The sequence below is a fragment of the Mesoplodon densirostris genome, chromosome 16, assembly GCF_025265405.1.
Source record: "Mesoplodon densirostris isolate mMesDen1 chromosome 16, mMesDen1 primary haplotype, whole genome shotgun sequence".
In the NCBI taxonomy this organism is placed as follows: domain Eukaryota; kingdom Metazoa; phylum Chordata; class Mammalia; order Artiodactyla; family Ziphiidae; genus Mesoplodon; species Mesoplodon densirostris.
In genome coordinates, this window is record NC_082676.1 from 56,499,806 (window position 1) to 56,519,145 (window position 19,340).

The 19,340-nt window shown below is 44.8% G+C and overlaps 1 protein-coding gene across 3 annotated transcripts in view; it reads left to right on the forward strand.

The window, feature by feature from the left end:
* CPPED1 (calcineurin like phosphoesterase domain containing 1) overlaps positions 1-19,340 on the forward strand; it is a 120,178-nt gene that overhangs the window by 13,172 nt on the left and 87,666 nt on the right. For all 3 annotated transcript variants that reach the window (XM_060120622.1, XM_060120624.1, XM_060120623.1), the window contains exon 2: positions 11,835-12,053. In XM_060120622.1, the coding sequence (XP_059976605.1) occupies positions 11,835-12,053 (219 nt within the window). The remainder of the gene's footprint in view (positions 1-11,834; positions 12,054-19,340) is intronic.

The window sequence follows — 19,340 nt, forward strand, 5'->3', positions numbered from 1 at the left end:
AGTAGTGGACCTTCAGTGGCCTTTCATTATGTGAATAAATGAATGAAAATGAGTGCAATGCCCACGGGATCACGTGTGTGCATCCACCTAACCCACAGTTTACACACATCATGTTTCCTCTGGACAAAACCAACAGAAACCAAGGTATTGAGCCAATCAACAGGACCCTTGCAAACCACGTACCACTGGGCAGTTGGTGCCTTACTCAGAGGCACCCGCTGGGGCCGGTGCTTGTTCCCAGGTGGGTCCCTCCTCTCCCTGCCCCCTTTGGAGCTGCATCTGCCTCAAGTAAGGGTGGCCTTCTCCTCCCATCCAGGGCCTCCGTTTGCTCAGCCTGTGCCTGCAGGGCTGCCTCTGTCCAGAGCGAGCACCTTCTTCCAGTTCTCCCCGAAGCACCACCCCCTGGGCCAGCAGCCGCAGGCTCTCTTGGCAGTGAAACACGGGGAATGGCGCAAAAGTCATAGCAAACCTCCACCCAAAACATGCAGACCCTCAATAGAGTTCTGCTTTTGAAAAGTGAGAGAGATATGGAAAATGTCTTTTTCCCCGCTTAGACATTGTCCAGAACAGCGTTGGCCAAAGCCAGGGATGCTGAAAGCCGCCTGGGCAAGTAGTCCTGGCGCATCTGCCTTCTTACTTCTCTGAAGGGTTGCAGATAAAGATGCTGGCAGGCCCCTCATCCCCAAACGGCAAGTGTGGCAGCCAAGCTATGACTCAGAAGCTTTTGCGTATCTCAAAAAGCTACCTTTTGGATGTGTGTAGGCCAAGAAAAGAGGTTGGGTAAATTCACTTTGGTACTTAGGAAACGTAATTTGGAGACTCTGAGTATTTTGCTGTCGCACTGAATTATTTTGGGGGCAGAGGGGCCCTGAAGGACACTACTTTTTTAAACAGCTTCACATACCGCGCAATTCACCCTTTCAAAGTGAACGATTCGGTGGCTTTTAGTCTATTCACAGAGATGTACCACCATTGCCACAAATTTTGGAACATCTTCGCCACCCCAAAAAGAAACCTCACACCCCTCAGTTATCACCCCCGACCCCCCCCCCCCCCAAGCCCGAGGCAACCACTAGTGAAAGACACTGTTAACTGCTGCATTGAGTTCTGGCAGTCTTACCTTTGGGACATTTGGATTGTTAAACCAGAAAGAGTCCCAAAGCGGTGAAGATTGTTTTGCTACTGTTGTGTTTTTTTGCTTTTTAACCACTGAAATAAGATTAGTCGCCAGAGAAGATGAGGGGCATTGCTGAAGACATTTAGATTGTGATTCACTGTGCAGATCGCTGCTGTGAGAAACTGCAAAAATTGCATTTCGTTGGCATTTGCTCTTTAGCTAGAAAGCTTCTGGGCAGCTGTAAAGCAGCCCATCTTTGCCATTTTATAACCAAAGCAATATCCACAGTATATAAAGGAAAAGATGTTAAGACCAAAGCATACACACACAGACACACACATACATACATACATACATATACACATATATACCATCAGATATTTTCTGAGCCCCACTATATGCTATGGGAAACAAAGAAATGGGTAAGATTTTGAGAATGCTGTCTGCTAAGACAGGGGTAGGAGTTACCGTGGATAACACTCATGGTAATAGAAGCACACACTTGACTGCTTACTATGTGCCAAGTCCAAATGCTTCACATGTATTAACTCAGTTAATTCTTCACAACAACCCTTTTGAGGTAGATGAGTTATTCTTACTTTATGGATAAGGAAACTGAGGCCCTGAGCGGTTAAGGAACTTGCATCATGTCACAGAGTTGGTAAAGGGTGGAAATGGGATTTGATCCTGGCACTCAAGCCTCAGGGTCTGGGCTGTCCTGGGACAAGGTTAGGGCTTTGGGAGATGGAAGCCCAAAGTGGTACAGGGGCTTGAAGCCCTTCCCCAAGCCCACATGTCTGGGTATGATCTGTTTTATCCCCAATATTCATATTTGCCCCTGGTCTCAGGGTCTGGTCCTTGCTGTGCCCTCTGTCTGGGGCGCATCTCCCCAGCCCCCCGCCTGGCTCTGTCTCGTCCTCAGATCTCATCTCCTGTGTTGCCTCACTCCTCCATCTACTGCAGAGCTCTCCCACCCACCAGTTGCTCCGTCCGTGATCACCCTGATTACTTCTGCGGTACCCAGGAGCACAGTGTGTAATGAGCTTAGTTGTTGACCTGTTCGTTGTCTGTCTCACCACCATTCTGAAGGTCTCTTTTTTTTAATTAACTAATTTATTTTTATTTATTATTTGGCTGCATTGGGTCTTCGTTGCTGCGTGCAGGCTTTCTCTAGTTGTGGCGAGTGGGGGCTGCTCTTTGTTGCAGTGTGCGGGCTTCTTATTGCGGTGGCTTCTCTTGTTGCGGAGCACGGGCTCTAGATGCGCGGGCTTCAGTAGCTGTGGTGCGTGGGCTCAGTAGTTGTGGCTCGCGGGCTCTAGAGCGCAGGCTCAGTAGTTGTGGTGCACGGGCTTAGTTACTCCGCAGCACCAGGGATCGAACCCTTGTCAGCTGCATTGGCAGGCGGATTCTTAACCACTGCACCACCAGGGAAGTCCCTGTAAGGTCTTAAGGAAAGGGACCTGTGGCCTTGCCCACTAGTTGAATGTCTGGTGACTCACATGACACCCGTCCTCAGAACAAACTTTCTGAATGAGGGGAAGAGGCAGAGCAGCATCCGCTTGCCGGGGAGGGGGAGGTGGCGTGTGAGCTGGGCCCGGGTGGACAGACAGCACCTCAGCAGGAGGAGCTGGTACAATGGAGAGCACCCCCTGGAGAAAGGGGCGGGAAAGCATGGGGCGTGTTTGAGGAGCAGAGAAGGGTCCACGTGGAGGGACCCTGTGGTATGTCTTGTGCAGGGTTCTTCAGTCTCGCCGTTGACACGGGCTGGATTCTTTTGTGGGGCTGCCCTGTGTAATGTGGGATGTTTAGCACCATCCCGGCTTTTGTCCACTGGATGCCAGAAGCACCATCCCCCTCCCAGTGTGATATCCAGAAACGTCTCCAGACATCAGATGTGCCCTGGGGATCAAAATCATCCCCGGTTGGGCTTCCCTGGTGGCGCAGTGGTTGAGAGTCCCCCTGCCGATGCAGGGGACACAGGTTCATGCCCCGGTCCGGGAAGACCCCACATACCGCGGAGCGGCTGGGCCCGTGAGCCATGGCCGCTGAGCCTGCGCGTCCGGAGCCTGTGCTCCGCAGCGGGAGAGGCTACAACAGTGAGAGGCCGGCGTACTGCAAAAAGTCCCAAAACCCAAACCAAAAACAAACCAAAAAAAATCATCCCCGGTTTAGAGCCACTGGTCTAGTGGGAATAGTAATCGGTACAGTTGGAAAATTTTCAGGCTACGTTTTAGCACCAGGTGCCAGAATGAGCGAGGATCCACTGACATCTTCATTTATCCTTTCACCAAATGTTTACTGAATGCCTCCCACCTGTCAGGGACCAAATGATAACATGCTGACAGAATACTGGAAAGGGAAAGCAAATGTGGGCCTTTCCTTATGGACATTAGAAGGTAGTGGTCCTTCAGCGAGGTAGTTTGATGATCGGGGTAAGCATTTTATAAAGAGTCACGATGCAGTGATTGACTGAGATGGATCAGAGCAGGGAGTCCTGCATGGAGCTGTCTTGGTAGCTCCAGGTGGGCATGGTGGACGCCTGACCCAAGACAGTGACGCTGTCAGTTAATGCTGAGTTAATTCTCTAACTTTATAGTCCAGTGGAGAAATGTGGCCTCTGTAGTCCCAATTTATGTATTATTTTGAGTCAGATTAGTTAACAGGGGTCAAAACATTGAATTCTTAAATATTCTTACAGTGTAGTGATGTGTTGTAGCTCTCACACTTCTTAACCACTATCTTGTGATTTTAATTCTGTCTTCCAGAAGTCAAACTAGATTTAGAAAATGGGACTCTTATTTATAAAAAGTAAATTAAGAAAGCTGTTTGTCATTGTATTCCACCTTGAATTATTTGGGGTTGCCTATAAAGTGGCAGGTTTAGCACATCATGAAAATATAAATTATTAGAGTATTAGGTATTAATTAGTGACATGGCTGACTCCCGTAGGCCTTTTCCTAGTTGGGTAATGGAAGTAGTGATTCATTTGCTTTTGGGGGGGTGCATTCATTATAGTTAGTCATTGATTAACTGGTAAGAATGAAAGGATCAATGCGATTTGTAATTCTTGGTGTACATTAAAAAGTCAACTTTCATTAACAATTGAGAGATGTGCCCAAAAGGTATAATAAAAATGAGTGAGAGGAAATATATTGGCAGAGACAAATTCAAGAAAACATTTAGTTCGTGATATTAAAGGTGCAAACTGTAAAGAGCAATTGCAATTTGAATGTCTGTTTTTCAGGAAAGATATTGGCACATAAACAGAATCTCATAGGAAGGCTTAATGGTAAAGGATCATGTGAATTTTAAAAGGTTTTTAAGATTCTGTTCTGTATACAGTTGCTTTGTACTCAGTAATGCTTAATGGAGGCTCACAGGCCTTTCCTGACCATGATTTAATACCACCCAAAATCCAATGTCCTTTTTATCCCTCGATTTTGAAAGATTGTTTCTATGACAGTCTCTATCCATTAGCTGAAAATTGGAAGTGGCCAAATCTTGTTACTCTACGACGGATGAGTCAGATTTCTTTCTAAGGCCCATTTTTTCTTTAAAAAGTATTTTTCAATTAATCTTAAAATTTGATTTAGGCTATGGTAACATACTAAATTATGGCAATTTATTTTGGTAGCTTGGAGCTTGTTTTCTTCCAGCTTGTCATCTGAGCAGACCTTGGCACTCCTAGCCGGATGAGTCTTCTCTTTAATCTCACTTGTGTGATCACCTGCCCTGAAGTCAGGGCTCTGTGGTGTAACTGGCCTGGTTCTGCCCCTCACGCCTTGTTAGTCTTGATCAAGTTATTTACCCTTGACCTTGTGAGTCTCCTCTTCTGTACCTCTAAGCAAAATGGAAGGGTTACCATGGATAAGGGCTTCTCATCCCAGATGTCTTCAGGGGCCAGGTGGTGAATGGGACCAGGTGTGGACCACAGCGAATTCCAGAGCATTCATGCCAGTAAAGGGGCAGTTACTGCTCAGTCCCAGCCAATCGTTGGCACACTCCATTTGGGCCTGGTGTGGCCAGATTTTCCATGAGAATCCAGAAAGCCAAACACTGCGTGTGCCAAACAAAATACACCTGCTAATCAGATCGCATCGAGAGACCTAAAGTTTGTAATGTCTTGAGGAGATCACCAGTCAGCATCCCACAGAAAATAGATGTCCTGGGCCCTTTGCTGTTGGCAGGGTCTGTGAGCGTCACAACTTCCTGGGGAAAGGCTCTGAGCCTTGTCAGCATTATCTTTGTGTACTGTCTTCGTACTCACCAAGATGTACCATTTAAAGGAAACTTTTTGGAGACAAAAAATGTCTTTATGGAGGTGGGCAACTTGCAGGCAGCCTAGGGAACATTCCATCTTCTTCATGGTTCTCTCTTCTCCAGGCCAGCCCGGCAGCACTGAGATGCTGAACAATAGAGGCTGCTGCTCATAAACTGTGTAACCTTGAACTTGAGCCATGACTAAGATCCCTAAGTATATCCCTAAGATCCCTCAGTATTCCCTCCTTGGTTAAATGAGAGTGTTGGTTAAAGTAACTGAGAATCCGTCAGGCACAATTTCCAGTTCTTTAGGGGGAAAAGGTGGGCTTGTAGAAGGTGAGCCTTCAGCCTTCATAGGATGGGCTACAACAAATGAGCTCACTCAGCTCAGTACAGGAGGGTCACATTAAACTTGTGGTTACCTGAGATTAGTTAATTACGTTAGTTAATGTTATCATCTGTGGCAGACAGGACCTGCCTCCCTGCATGAGCCCCTGCTTTTGAGCGTGGGCTGGCCTAGCAACTTGGTTGTAATGAATTGAACCTGGTAAAAGTGATGGGCAGTCACTTCTATTATCATGTTACATAAGATCGTAACTTCCGTTTACTAGCAAACCCTCTTTCTTGCTGCCTCTGATGAACAAGTTTCCACCTTATGAACTGCCATGTTGGAGAGGCCCACATGTCAAGGAACAGGTGGCCTCTGGTTGACAGCCAGGAAGGAACAGGTGCCCTCAGTCCCCCAGTCCACAACCACCTAAGTGAGCTGGAAGCACATCCTGACTGACCTGAGTCTTCAGTTGAGACTCCAGCCCCATCCAACACTTTGATTGCAGCTTGTGAGGGATGTTGAGCAGAAGATCCAGCTAAGCTGTGCCCAGATTCCTGACCAACAGAAACTGTGAGATAAATAATGTGTCTTGTTTCAAGGTGCTGCATTTGTGGTGATTTGTTACGTAGCAGTAGATGGCTAATACACCATCTCTTTGAATTTGTTTTAAAAAATAACATTGAAAAAATTACGTTCACTGTAGACATTCTTATTCATAGCAGATTTAAGTGTTTTAGTTAAATGAATGTATGCATTATTGTGTCTTAACACTAAGAACCATATCGGCATTATCCAGAGGTTTGTGTCAAATGTTTCAAAAGATTACAATCTTGTTTTAGTACCATCAGGGTCAGAAATGAGATCTTAATTTAATCAACTCACTTTATTCTTTAATCCATTCATTCTAAAGTACTTAGTTTATCTCAAAAATTTGACCTTGGTCTTATCATAGTTGTCAATTAGAGTCCCTGACTGCATTCTTGTATCAAATTTGGACAAAAAAAAATTACCTCTCTGTTGTGCTTTTGAAAACACACATTTGTGTATGCTGCACACACACAGTTGCTAGCAGGTGCTTTCACTGTATGTCATGATGTCATGTGAAAATCTAAAGTGTTAGAACTCACTAATTAGTAATGAATTCCCTGATTAAGTTCTTACCTGGAATCTTGGAATTCTTACCAAGAAAATTGAATTGATTTTGAAAGGTGATTTAAAGGGAGTTGATTAGACAGTAATGGATAAGACCAAGAAATGTTTAGGAACAAATACCTGAGCTGGACATAGGCAGGATGTCAGAATGAATAGGAAAATATGCAAAACAAAAACAAAATGAAACAAAAAACACAGCCACTAACAACAGCAAAACCCCTCCCGGACATTGTTTCAATTTAGGGAAACAATCACTTTACATCTGTTTGATATAAAACACATTTAAACAGGCCCTTGATTAGTTGCATGCCAGTGCTTCTCACACTTGGATTTGCATAAAATCACCTGGGAATTTGTTAAAGTGCAGATTCTGACTCAGTAGGTCTGGGGTGGGCTTCCTAAGCTCGCAGGTGATGGTGATGTTGCTGGTCCGTTGCCACACCTTGAGGACTGAGGTGGAGGCCCAGCCCAGCCCCCCGTGCCCAGGTACAGCCTGCATAGTTGCTCTCTCGTCATCCTCACCTTCTCCCTCAGCCTCCATTTCCAGGTACTTCTGCTCCTTAATTTGGGTTGTCAGTCATTTACCAGGCTCTTTGACTAGGAAAATTAAAAACAAAACAAAACAACAAGCAAAAAACCACTGGACCCTTAGGTGGTTTTTAAATGCCCTGATTGTGTATCAGGTTGCTTTAGGGATGGTCCTTACCATATCCAGACTTCCACAGTTAGAGCTGCCAGAACAGTGCTTTCCGGAGTCTAAAGAGAGAAGCTGGGGCCAGACACTTGCTCTGCCCCGGAAGGGAGGCATCATCGTAAGCATTCCCAGGCCCTTGTAGGTGTCAGTCAGCTAATACCTATGCCCTGTCCTTGGGGTAATTCTGGACTTTGGTGAAATAATTTAATGCAAATGTTTTTAAGAATTGGCTTTCCTAATATAAAAGTCTGCCCTTCTGAGGGGTGGGGGAGGTGTAAGTTTACAAAAGATCCCTCCATCCAGTACTAAGTCTTACAAGCCTCAAATATCTTAAATTCAGCCTTGATTAAAATTAAGATGAGGCCAAACACCACAAACTTCTGTAGCAGGAACTTTAAGAGGTTCCAGGTGCTTTTGAGAACGCAGAACCCTGAGTCAGCCCATTGCCTTTATTAGATAGGTAAGGTAGATGGAACAGTGACATGGAGCTGTCATTTATTTTAGGTCAAATCTGTTTATTTTGTGCCTTGTCATCATAAAATTGAGATTCTTTCTAAGATTTTACTTAGTCAACCAGTAATAATGAAAGATTTAATACCTCCAAAGACGACTTTTCGAGACTATGACTATTTGTGATAGGCAACTATAATTGTTAAAATGTTCACTGTAGAAAACTTTATAAATTCTGTTTGTTGTAGCAGATTGATTTATGCCCCAACTTTGGGGTGTCAGTCATCTCCCTGATTAATTTATCCAGTTTAAACAGCTTTGCAAACTGCCTCAGAAACAGGAACATAGCTAAAAGCATTCATCAGTGCAAAATGGTTATTATTAAAGTAAAATAAATGAACAGTGCCAACAATTAACTTTAAAACTCAAATCAGAATCTCAGTTTTTTTCATGACACCAACCTTGAGCTCTTGAAGAAGTTTTGCTGACTCCTGGCCCTTTATCTTTAAGTCTGATCTGTGTAACAAATTACCCAGAAACTTGGCAGCTTGCGAAAACTAATGTGCATCATCTATCTCCCAGTTACCATCAGGAATCTGGGTGCAGCCTAGCTGGGTCCTTCTGCTGCAGGGTCTCATGAGGGTTCCGTCAAGGTGTCACCTGTGGTGTGGTCTCATCCAGAAGCTCACCTAGGGCGAATCCTCTTCCAAGTTTACTCACATGCTTGTTGGCAGGATTTGGTTTCTTTCAGGTTGTTGCATGGGTGGGGGGGCTCTGTTCTTCACAGGCTGTTGGTCAGAGCCCTCCCTCAGTTCCTTGCCGTGTTGGCCTTTCCAGGGGGCTACTCATCATGACAGCCTGTTCCCTCCAGGAGAAGGGCTCTGAGGGAGAGTGAGCAAGATGAAAGTCAGGGTCTTTTCTTTAGCCTTATCTCTCTCTTTTTCAAAACCACTGTATTGAGATACAATGACATGAAATGCTGTACATATATAATGGGTACAACTCAGTGAGTTTGGGGATAAGTATAGACCTGTGAAACCATCACTACCATCAACATCTATCATAAACATCCATCTCCTCCTAAAGTTTCTTCCCACCCCCTTTATTGCTGTTGTTGTTGTTTGTGTGTGTGATAGGAACACTTAAGATCTACCTTCTTAGAAAATTTTAAGTGTCCAATACAGTATTGTTAGCTATAGGCACCGTCCTATATAGTAGATCTCCAGAACTTATTTATCTTGCATAATTGAAACTTTGTGCCCTTTGATCCTCCCCTCCCCATTTACCCTCCCTACCCCCCAGCCCCTGGAAAACATCGTTCTGCTCTCTGCTTCTATGAGTTTGACTATTTTGGATTCTACATACAAGTTGAGGATCATGCAGTATTTGTCTTTCTGTGACTGGCTTATTGCAGGTAGCTTAATGTCTCCAGGTTCATCCATTTTGTCCCAAATGGCAGGATTTCCTTTTTTTAAGGCTGAATGATGTTCTGTTGTGTGTGTATACCACTTTTTCTTTATCCATTCATCCACTGAGGAACATTTAGGTTGTTTCCATATCTTGGTCTAGCCAGTCTCTGAAGGCACATCCTATAACTGTATTCTGCTTATTAGAAGCAGTCCAGCCCACACTCAAGGGGAGGGGATCACACAGGATGTGAGTATCAGGACTCAGGGGTCTTCCGGGGGCATTTTGGAGTCTTTCTGCCACATGTCGTAAGGGCTCAATGAGTATGAGTCAGATCCGTTGCAGTGCTGGATCGCTGTCCTTGGCAGTGAGATGCACACAACAGGGTTTCATTGCAGTCCTTGTTCAGGGTGAGTTTAGGTAGGTTGTGATTTGACTGAACAGCTAGCATTTTAAGCTGTAGTTCAAGAACTGGCAGGTTAACACACATACATAATTTGTTCTGGAGAGTATGGATAGGTAATTTTGTTTGTTTAACTGCTTGTCTTCTTAAGTTCTGGAAGAGGAATTAAGGAAAGGAGGCCTAAAGCCTGAGATCCATTCTAAGATGATAGTAAGCTAGGCACGGTGGGTGGGAGGGTGGTCGGTGGGAGGGTGGGCGTGGAATTTTAAAAGCTTATGTGCTGGGCTTCCCTGGTGGCGCAGTGGTTGAGAGTCCGCCTGCCGATGCAGGGGACACGGGTTCGTGCCCCGCTCCGGGAGGATCCCACATGCCGCGGAGTAGCTGGGCCCGTGAGCCATGGCCGCTGAGCCTGTGCGTCCGGAGTCTGTGCTCCGCAATGGGAGAGGCCACAACAGTGAGAGGCCCGCGTAACGCAAAAAAAAAAAAAAAGCTTATGTGCTACATCTAGATCTCAGCTTAAATGACCCCACCTCAGAGAGGCCTTCCCTGTGCACCCAATTTAAATTAACCATTGCTTTCACCTTAATCCTCGCAGAGCCCTTAGCACCCTCCAGCTCTATTCTCTGCGAATTTCCTTGTTTGCTGTCTCTCCCCGCACCACCACCCCCAACCCCGTGAGAACTAAGCCCACGAGAGCCGAGACCTCACCTGTCTTGGTCCACTTGTGTGTCATCAACACCTCGCATGGGGCCCGGCAAACAGTAGGCTCTCGGTAAATACTGAATAAATGAGTGAAATGAACACAAAGATGTAAAATGACTTCAAGGAGCTTTGGGGAAATTCTAGTATCTTCATGACTTCCAAAGGAAATGCCATTTATTCAGCTGACCTGCAAAATATGTTCATTTGTTAAAAAGAAGAAAACAGTCTCAAGGTTGTGGGGTAGTTTTGTCCCTGCAGCTGATGGCTGGTGTCCATGAGGCAAGTCATGTCACCTCTCTGGGCTGAGGATAAAATCTGGGCTGATGAGTGGGTGTGTTCAGACTGCTCTGTCCCCAGAAGCCACTCAGGCAGAGGAGGCTACGTGTTTTCAACACTGGTCAGCCACCTGTGGTTTTGTTTGAAGAAAGGATTCTGTGGCCAAAGAAAAGTGTGAAACCCACGCACCCACTGATGGGCGTTCCAGCTCTGTAAACGCAGACACTGCTGGCAGTGTTTTGGGCAGATCAGGGTGGAGACCCGTGGCCCTTGAAGCTTTGGCAGAACCAATAGGAAGAGCAGCCGGATGGTTTACCTTGCGGTGACCTAAGTGCTCTCCAAGGACATAAAGCATTAAAGAGTCTCGTCCCCCCGCCCTGCCCTGCAGCCTCACACCTCACCTCTGCCCACATCATGCTGCCTTGGAAACGTTAGCATCAGTGTTTGTTTTCCACATTAACTACGATTTCGTTTCTGGCCCTGCCTTTCCCACCAGATAGCCGGAGCTTCTGAGCTCCAAGTTTTTCTGTCACATCCCCCGAAACAGTGCAAATTGTGCCATTAAGCCTGGCGTAAAAGATTTGAAAGCACTTCACCTCGTCGTTTAAACATAATACTTCTGGCAGCTTTCAATTTGGGGTATTTTTAATTCTAATTAAAAAACGATTGAACATTAAGATCCTCTATATAGCGTGCCGTGGTGCCTCTGTGCTCCATTTTGGCTGTCTGGCTTTTAAACAGACAGCTTGGCTGCATAGCTGTTAATGGCCCATGTGGTTTTCCCCTGGCCTTTGGGAATTACCAGGTCCAGGCATAATTAGTATAAATCAAAATCCTCTCGCTGATGACAGGAAAATGGTGTGTTTGAACAGCAGCTTATTAAAATGACCTACTTAATTTAAGAAAAATATTGTATCCACTCGCAGGGTACCCTGGGTGCTTTCCCTGACAGATTTTATCATATTTCTTCCCTCTCTTTCCTTCCTTCCTCCCTCCCTTCCTTCCTTTCATTCTTTCTTTCTTTTTTTTTTTTTAATTAAAGAAAAGGAAAGGGAATGGAAAGGCCCGTTCTACTTCATCCAAGGTGCAGACCCACAGTTCGGACTGATGAAGGCCTGGTCCACGGGGGACTGTGACAGCGGTGGCGACGAGTGGAAGCAGGAGGTCCGTCTGACGGAGCAAGCCGTCCAGGCTGTCAACCAGCTGAGCCCCAAGCCCAAGTTCTTCGTTCTGTGCGGGGACCTCGTCCATGCCATGCCCGGTAAGACTGGGGCCACCGTTGTGACCTTGTCTTCTTCTCCCATCCAGAAAAAAATGATTTGTCTTGAAAGACGACTATTCAGTAACGGCTCATTCTTTCTCTTCACGACGGTTGCAGTATCGTCAAACATCAGAAAATACACGCTCATTTTGTCTTAAGAATTTGGCAAGATTAATCGCAGTAATTAGGCAGAGCTACAGTTCTTATGGTCTGAGCTTGCTATGAAAAATGGAACAGTTTCCTATGTGTCACCTTTCTTCATTTCCAGGGGACAAACTTGAACTGCTTTCAGATCCCATATCCATAAACGTAATCTTCTCCTTTCATTTCCCTTCTCCTTGTGCTTTTATTTCTCCTGTCTTTGTTAGTGCTTTTTCAGTTTCAAATGACAATCTAACTTGAACTAGATTAATTTTTTTTTTTTTTAAGTTTGTGTTACCCTATGGGACTGTAAAGTCCAAGGGCAGATTTAGGCTTCAGGTATGGCTGGATCCAGGGGCTCAGAGGTTGCTATCAGGGCTTGGTCTCTTCCTTGATCAGCCTTGCTTTCCTCTGGGTTGAATTTATTCTCATGCAGGCTCTTTCCAGGTAGTGGCTCCTGGGAGCTTTAGGTTTATGTCCTTCTTACTGAAACCACAACAGAAAGAAAGTGCCTGATTCTTTTTTAAAAAATAATTAATTAATTAATTTTTGGCTGTATTGGGTCTTTGTTGCTGTGCACAGGCTTTCTCTAGTTGTGGCGAGTGGGGGCTACTCTTCATTGCGGTGTGCAGGCTTCTCATTGTGGTGGCTTCTCTTGTTGCGGAACATGGGCTCTAGGCGCGCAGGCTTCAGTAGTTGTGGCACACGGGCTTAGTTGCTCCATGGCATGTGGGATCTTCCCGGACCAGGGCTCAAACCCGTGTATCCTGCATTGCCAGGCGGATTCTTAACCACTGCACCACCAGGGAAGCCCCTGAAAGTGCCTTATTCTTAGTGGTCCAATCAGAGTTACAGACCAACACTCATCCAGCTCACATAGCCCCATGAAGCCGGGGTGTGGGGTTAGCTCCCCTGCAGCCAAGTGGTCAGAAGAACAGGATGGTTCCCCTGAAGAAAAGTGAGATAGTAGGAATGTGAACATAACAGGTCCTTTTTTAGACCTCGCTTCCTTTATTTATTCCCCTTTCCTTTGATATCCTTCTCTCCCAGGCAAAGATAAAGCCCAGTGAGCAAGTATAAGAAAGTGGAAACCGCCCGTGCCCATCTGGGAGGCAGAGCAGGCACCCAAGCCCACTCTTGTCTGTGTCCTGGTCTCTGCTTAGTGGACAGAGATGACCCAAAGACCATTGCAGAAAACACTGTAGTTGCTATGGGTGTTTGTTTTTGGCTAACGTTACCTTGTAAACCAAGACTCTTGAGTCCTGCTATGATTTCTAATGTCTTTAGAAGCCAAGGCACTCTGCAGGAAGCCTGGGTACATTAATTCCTCCCCTCCAGGACTCACTTGTCTGGTAACCTACCTATCTAGAACAACCCCAGTGTGAACGTGTGAGGATGGAGAAGGGGCTGCCCAGAATGGCTCTCCTTGAAGTCTAGGGAGTAGGGCCAGCAGGGAGAACCCTCAGACCGTCCCTCATTCTCTGTTTACTCACATTTTACACAAAATCAAGATTGTGAACATGCCCACAGTCCACGTCATTGACTCCCCCTCCCCCTGGAGGAGCCCAGTGATGCCATCCCTGGAGAAGCAGCCTGTCCTGCTATTGGGCCTATACAGAGGCAGCAGGATGGGCAAGAGGGAAAACAAGGCAGTGGACAAAGACCTGAACTAGGTCTCATGTGGCCGGGATGCCAGCTCCACATCTGCCACATCTACCACTGATGCACTGCGTACACTTGGCCAGACCCCTTACCTTCTTAGAGCCTCAGTTTCTGAACCAAGAGCCCATTGATGCATGTGTAGCCTCAATAGTCTGGGGCTACACGGCGCAGGGCAGATGACTCTATACCTCCATGCAGGTGGTGAATATCTCAGCAGCTTGGTACAGAAATGTATTCTCAGGAAGTTGCTGAGTTTCTTTTTTTAGAGAGGTAAAATCCTAGCTGCCTATGAACTTGGCCACCCTTGGTGACTCTTGGCTGAGGGTTCTCCAGTGCTGAGATTATACAGTGCTAAAGTGACCACAGAGTACCCCAGTTTCTAAAGGAGTTAGAAATTGTAGCAGGACTTGGAGTCTTGGTTTACAAGGTAAACCAAGGTAGTGTGTGAGTTGATCTAACAGATTTATGCTACTTCCAAATGGTTTGATTTGCAGGTAGCTGGTTTCTTTGGAATCATTTGGCCCGATATTCACTGTAGCATCGGCTAGAGCTCTCCCTCTGGACGACACAGTGAACAGACTTCCATTGGACAGTTGAAACAGATTCCAAATTTACTGCTTTTCTGTCCAGTGTTTTTTTTTTTCCTTTGAAAATAGAATATTATGAGACTCACTAGAATTATATAACATGTTCTTGTAGATGTTTACTGACTTGTTCTGAATTATGTTAATGTATTCAGTCATATTTCAAAATAAGGTTTAAAATAAAAGCATTCCGTGTGATTACACTGCTTCTTAAATAAAGTGTACTGAACGTAAGTAAATTAAAAGATAGAGTTTTTATGATCAACCCTACCAGTTGGTCAGAAGACCTCAAAAATGTGAACTAGCCAACTTTTGAGAAATTGTTTTATATTCATTGTGACCCGAACAGAATTCTGAAGATTTGGATTGTTTTGTGGGATTGTAACTGACCCAGTGAAAGGATTGTAACTGTTTTGAATATTGTGGTCTGAGGTTTAAACAGAACGTTTTGAATCTAGTTACCATTTTTTTTTGCATTTAATTGCATTTTTTAATATGCAATTAGTGGCTTCCCCCTCATTTAGCTCATATTCAGGGGCAGACTTTAGAAAAGTAATTATTTGCTTTGACTGCTTAACACATTGTTAATTATCAAATGCATATATTAATAGGCAGATAAAATCAGAGAGCATACTTTTAATTCCACCATAAATAATATCTTGGGCCAAGTAGTTTTAAGTTCAAATTGGGGAAAAAGAACTTTACAAGTAATACTTTTGCTAATGAAAGTCTGAATATGCTTTTCTATTATAAATATCCATCATAATATTCGTTCATCTACAAACATTTATTGTGTGCAAACTAAGTGTCAGTTACAGATGCTGTGGATATGATAGTTAGAAATGAGCGACCGGCCCTTCCATGGAGCTTAGAGGCTGGTAAGGGAAGTGTAAAACCCAGGATGGCTAAGGGGTGCTATCGGTGCCAAGGCCTGCAGGAAGAAGCCTAAGAAATGCAGGACAAGGCCCATTTTGTTTGGAAACATATGCAGTTTTCATCCTGCAGGCGTCTTTTGGGTTACCTTGGTATTTTCTTATTTTATAAAGCTTCTCTATGGGATAAACCACATTATAAGTAGCAAATGAAGACTTGTACAAATATTGAGACCATTGATTTTTCAATCCTTCACTCTTGAGCCCAGGATGACTTTCTTCAGTCTTTCTGATGTTGAGGCATCAACCCACTGATGCTGTCCCCAGGAGCCTTATTAGGTTTCGACAGTTACATGAGAAGCTGGAATGTGATGATACAGTTAGGGTGCAGGAGAGTCCCTTTAGCCTTTGGAACGGGTTGGTGTGTCTGTCCCTGTTTGGTAGCAAGGGCTATAACCAAACAAAACAGATAAAGCGGGAGGAATTCTTCCCTTGATCCAAAGTCTCCTTGAAGAGTTCTTTGTTTACTGACCTCCACTGGGGCAGCTGTTACATGATGTTTCAGTTGATTCAGCCCCAGGAAGTCCTCTGTTACGTAAACTGAGGCAAGCCTGCGTTAGCATTATTTCAGTAGGTGGTGTATTAGTTTCCTATGGCTGCTGTAAACAATTACTATAGACTTAGTGGTCTAAAACAACACATTTATTCTCTTATAGTTCTGGAGGACAGAGTATAAAATGGGTGTGAAGGGCCGCATCCTTTCTGGGAGGTTCCAGCCTCTAGAGGCTGCGCACATGTCCTGGGTCAAGGCCCCTTCCTCTGTCTTCAAAGCCAGCAAGATAGCATCTTCTCTCCTCACTGACCTTTGATTCACCCTCTCATATTCTCTTACTCCTATCCTCCTGCTTCCCTCTTATCAACACCCTTGTGATCCTGTTGGCCTGTTCAGATAGCCCAGGATAATCTCTTCATCTCAAAATCCTTAACTTTATCGCATCTGCAAATTCCCTTCTGCCTTGTAAGGTAACATATTCATAGATTTGGGGGACTGGGATGTGGACATCTTTGGGGGACCATTATTCAGCCAACCACAGACTGGCAAAGGATGACTTCAGGGTCTGTTATGTGCCAGGAACTGTGCTGCTAGCGCACTCATTATGGGCTTGGAAAAGTGTCATTGCTATTTCCATTTTCCCAGAGTCACTTAGCTTGTAAGTGGTGGAGCCAGGATCTTACTCAGGTCCGTCTGTTTCCAAATTTAATGCACTTCTGCTGCAGCCTTGCTACTCAAAGGCTGGTCCTCAGAGCTGTAACCAGGAGCTTGTTTGAAATGTAGGATTTCTGTCCCACCCAGACCTAATGAGACATAATCAGCAGCTCAACAAGATCCACAGGTGAATCTTATGGACAATTAAGTCTGAGAAACACTTAAGAGACTGATATGCACAGTGCACTGGGTGTTTGGCTTCTCTGTGTATTATGTACCATTTTGTGTGTATGCAAGTGGTTTGTGAAAATGCACTTTAGCTCTTAAAGATAATGGTGTTGAGCAAGAGAGCTACCTTTGCTTTAGACTTACCGTGCTCAGCGTCAAAGGGAAATGCTTTAAGTTTGTAGCTTTTTATTTTGCTTTTTAAACAACAGTTTGAATAACTAAAGCCGAATGACCTCTGCTCTGCAGGGCTTCCCAAACAGAACCTGACAGAAATTTTCAGGAAAGCAGCCACACCTATATGCTTTAAAAGTATCTTTATGCAGAAAGGTCAGGAGGGTTAGCACTGGTTCTTCGGGTCCTGTCTGTGTGCATGATCCCTTATCTGCCGTTCCAAAGTTCACAAAGCTCTGAACACTAAGCGTTTTTTGCTTTAGTTTGAACTAACTCAGTTGGCAGCAAAACTGACCTGAACTACGTGAAGCTATTTATATATAGTCTCTATTTATCCTACTTAAAACATTCATGTATTTTGCTAGTGAAATATTACCGTGTTCCATGATGGGGTGGTGCCTGAGACCCAGCTGGAGGCATTATTTAATATGTGCCCTCTGCCTGGTATTGCTATTTTTAAGTTTGAAAACCTCCAGATTTCAAACCAGATCTGGCCCAAAGCATTTTGGATAAGAACACATGAATCTGCAGTGTTGATCATTTGGAATTTATAGATGAAGAAACCTTTCATCACTAGAAGCAGAAGGCTCTTCCTTCCTTCCCATTTAATGTCACACCCCCAAGTTCACTTGTGTACACCCATTGCACAGTGGCCACATTTTAGTTTCAAAGTTAAAAATGTTCCCAGGCATCTTATATTTGAATTTGGGGGACCATTCCTGTTGGGACCAAAGTGACTGAATATGAAAATGGAGTTGCGTTCAGAAATCATTCTGACAAATTGAAAGAGGGGGTACGTACACAAAGGTGATGTTTGCTACAGATAAGTGCAGACTAATCCACTTAGGTGGAAAACTCTTCACTTCAGGGTAGAGAAGGACTGAGCTTCTGCAGATATGGCTGCAAAAGGCTGGAGATTAAGGGGATTAGTGGCATGGTGTTTAGGATGGGAGACACTGTGGGAATGTAAAGCAGAACTGCTGGATTGTGGTTTTCCTGCAAGATCCAAGTGAGACTTAAAAGGTTCTATTTCATCTAGTTTGGTAGCCCCTCACCTTAAATTAGATGTGAAGGGCTAGGCCAAGGTCCAGATAAGAGTAGCTCTGGCTAAATGGCCATCAAGACTCCTTCCCCACTTAGATTTCTAATTCTATGATGAATGGGTAGAATTGGGAAATAAAGCAAGATGGAATGCTTTGGTACGCTGGGCTTCAGGCAGAAAATAAGCCATTTGTCCTTCTGTGTTCACACAATCCAGGAAGGTTGGTGTTTATTTTTCCCCAGCTGGGCAGGCACAAACATGTGAATGTAATTCTGGTACAAGACAGACTATGATAAGCAAAGCCTCAGAGGCACACTTTTGAAAACCAAAGCCAGGATTAAGGCTGTGGCCAGGAAAAGGCCTTATGTCCGCCCTCCAGCCTCTAGGATTCACCTTCCCCCAAGCTGAGTTCTAAGTTCCTAAAGGGCAGCGAGTGTGTGTATCTGTGTTGGTGTGTATTTACATCAAGCGCCCAACACTGTGGGCATGTGAACGGTGTGAATGAATGCAGGCCAAGTGAATCACTGTATGTTTCCCGGGGTCCTTAGCAAGTAGCTGGCACATGGTAGGCCCCCAGTACAAACTTCTGGATTAGATGAGTAATCAATTCATTTATTTAACAAATCTCTGTTGAGTGCTTACTCTGAGCCAGGCACTGTTCCAGATGCCTGTGCTACATAAGTGAATAAAACAGATCAAAACCTGTGCTTGACCTAGAAATAAGGAATAGGGACGCATGGAAACATGAAAGTATTATTTTTTGTCATTCTTATCTTTTGTAGGATTCAAACTCATGTAGCTATGGATCTGTTTTGTTATTTTATTAGATTTTTAAATTATACGAGTAATATGTGAATACATTCTCTTTGTAAAGATTTAAAATCTGTATCTAGAATAAACTGTAACCCCCAACCAGGTCCATCCCTTGGGGTCACCATAGTTAAAAGTATGTGTGTGGTGAGCACCCTGGTCTTCCATAAATGTCATCATTCTGGGCACACTGCTCTGTGCCTCGCTTTTTCCCCTTGCATCCATCTGGAAAACCCTTTTACGCTGATACACAGAGGTTTATGTCAGGCTTTTAATAACTGTGGTGAGTTCCGTGGGTTGGAATCTCCTGACTGATTAGTTCTCTCTCCTCACCATCACTAGGAGTGATCATCTAAACAGTGCCACTAGCAGAGGTTCTTCTTGTGTACTCAGGTCAGCTTTTCTTTAGGCTTGAAGTCAAAATGGGTTGGCTGGTTCGGGACGTGCTCTAGCACTTGGAGGGAGTGAACACCACGCAGTTCGCTTTGCAGTTCCCAGGAGGACGCCTCTCAGGGACTGGCCGCACTTTCCTTCTGTACCGTCTCTTCTGTGCAGCAGCATCTCTGCCTG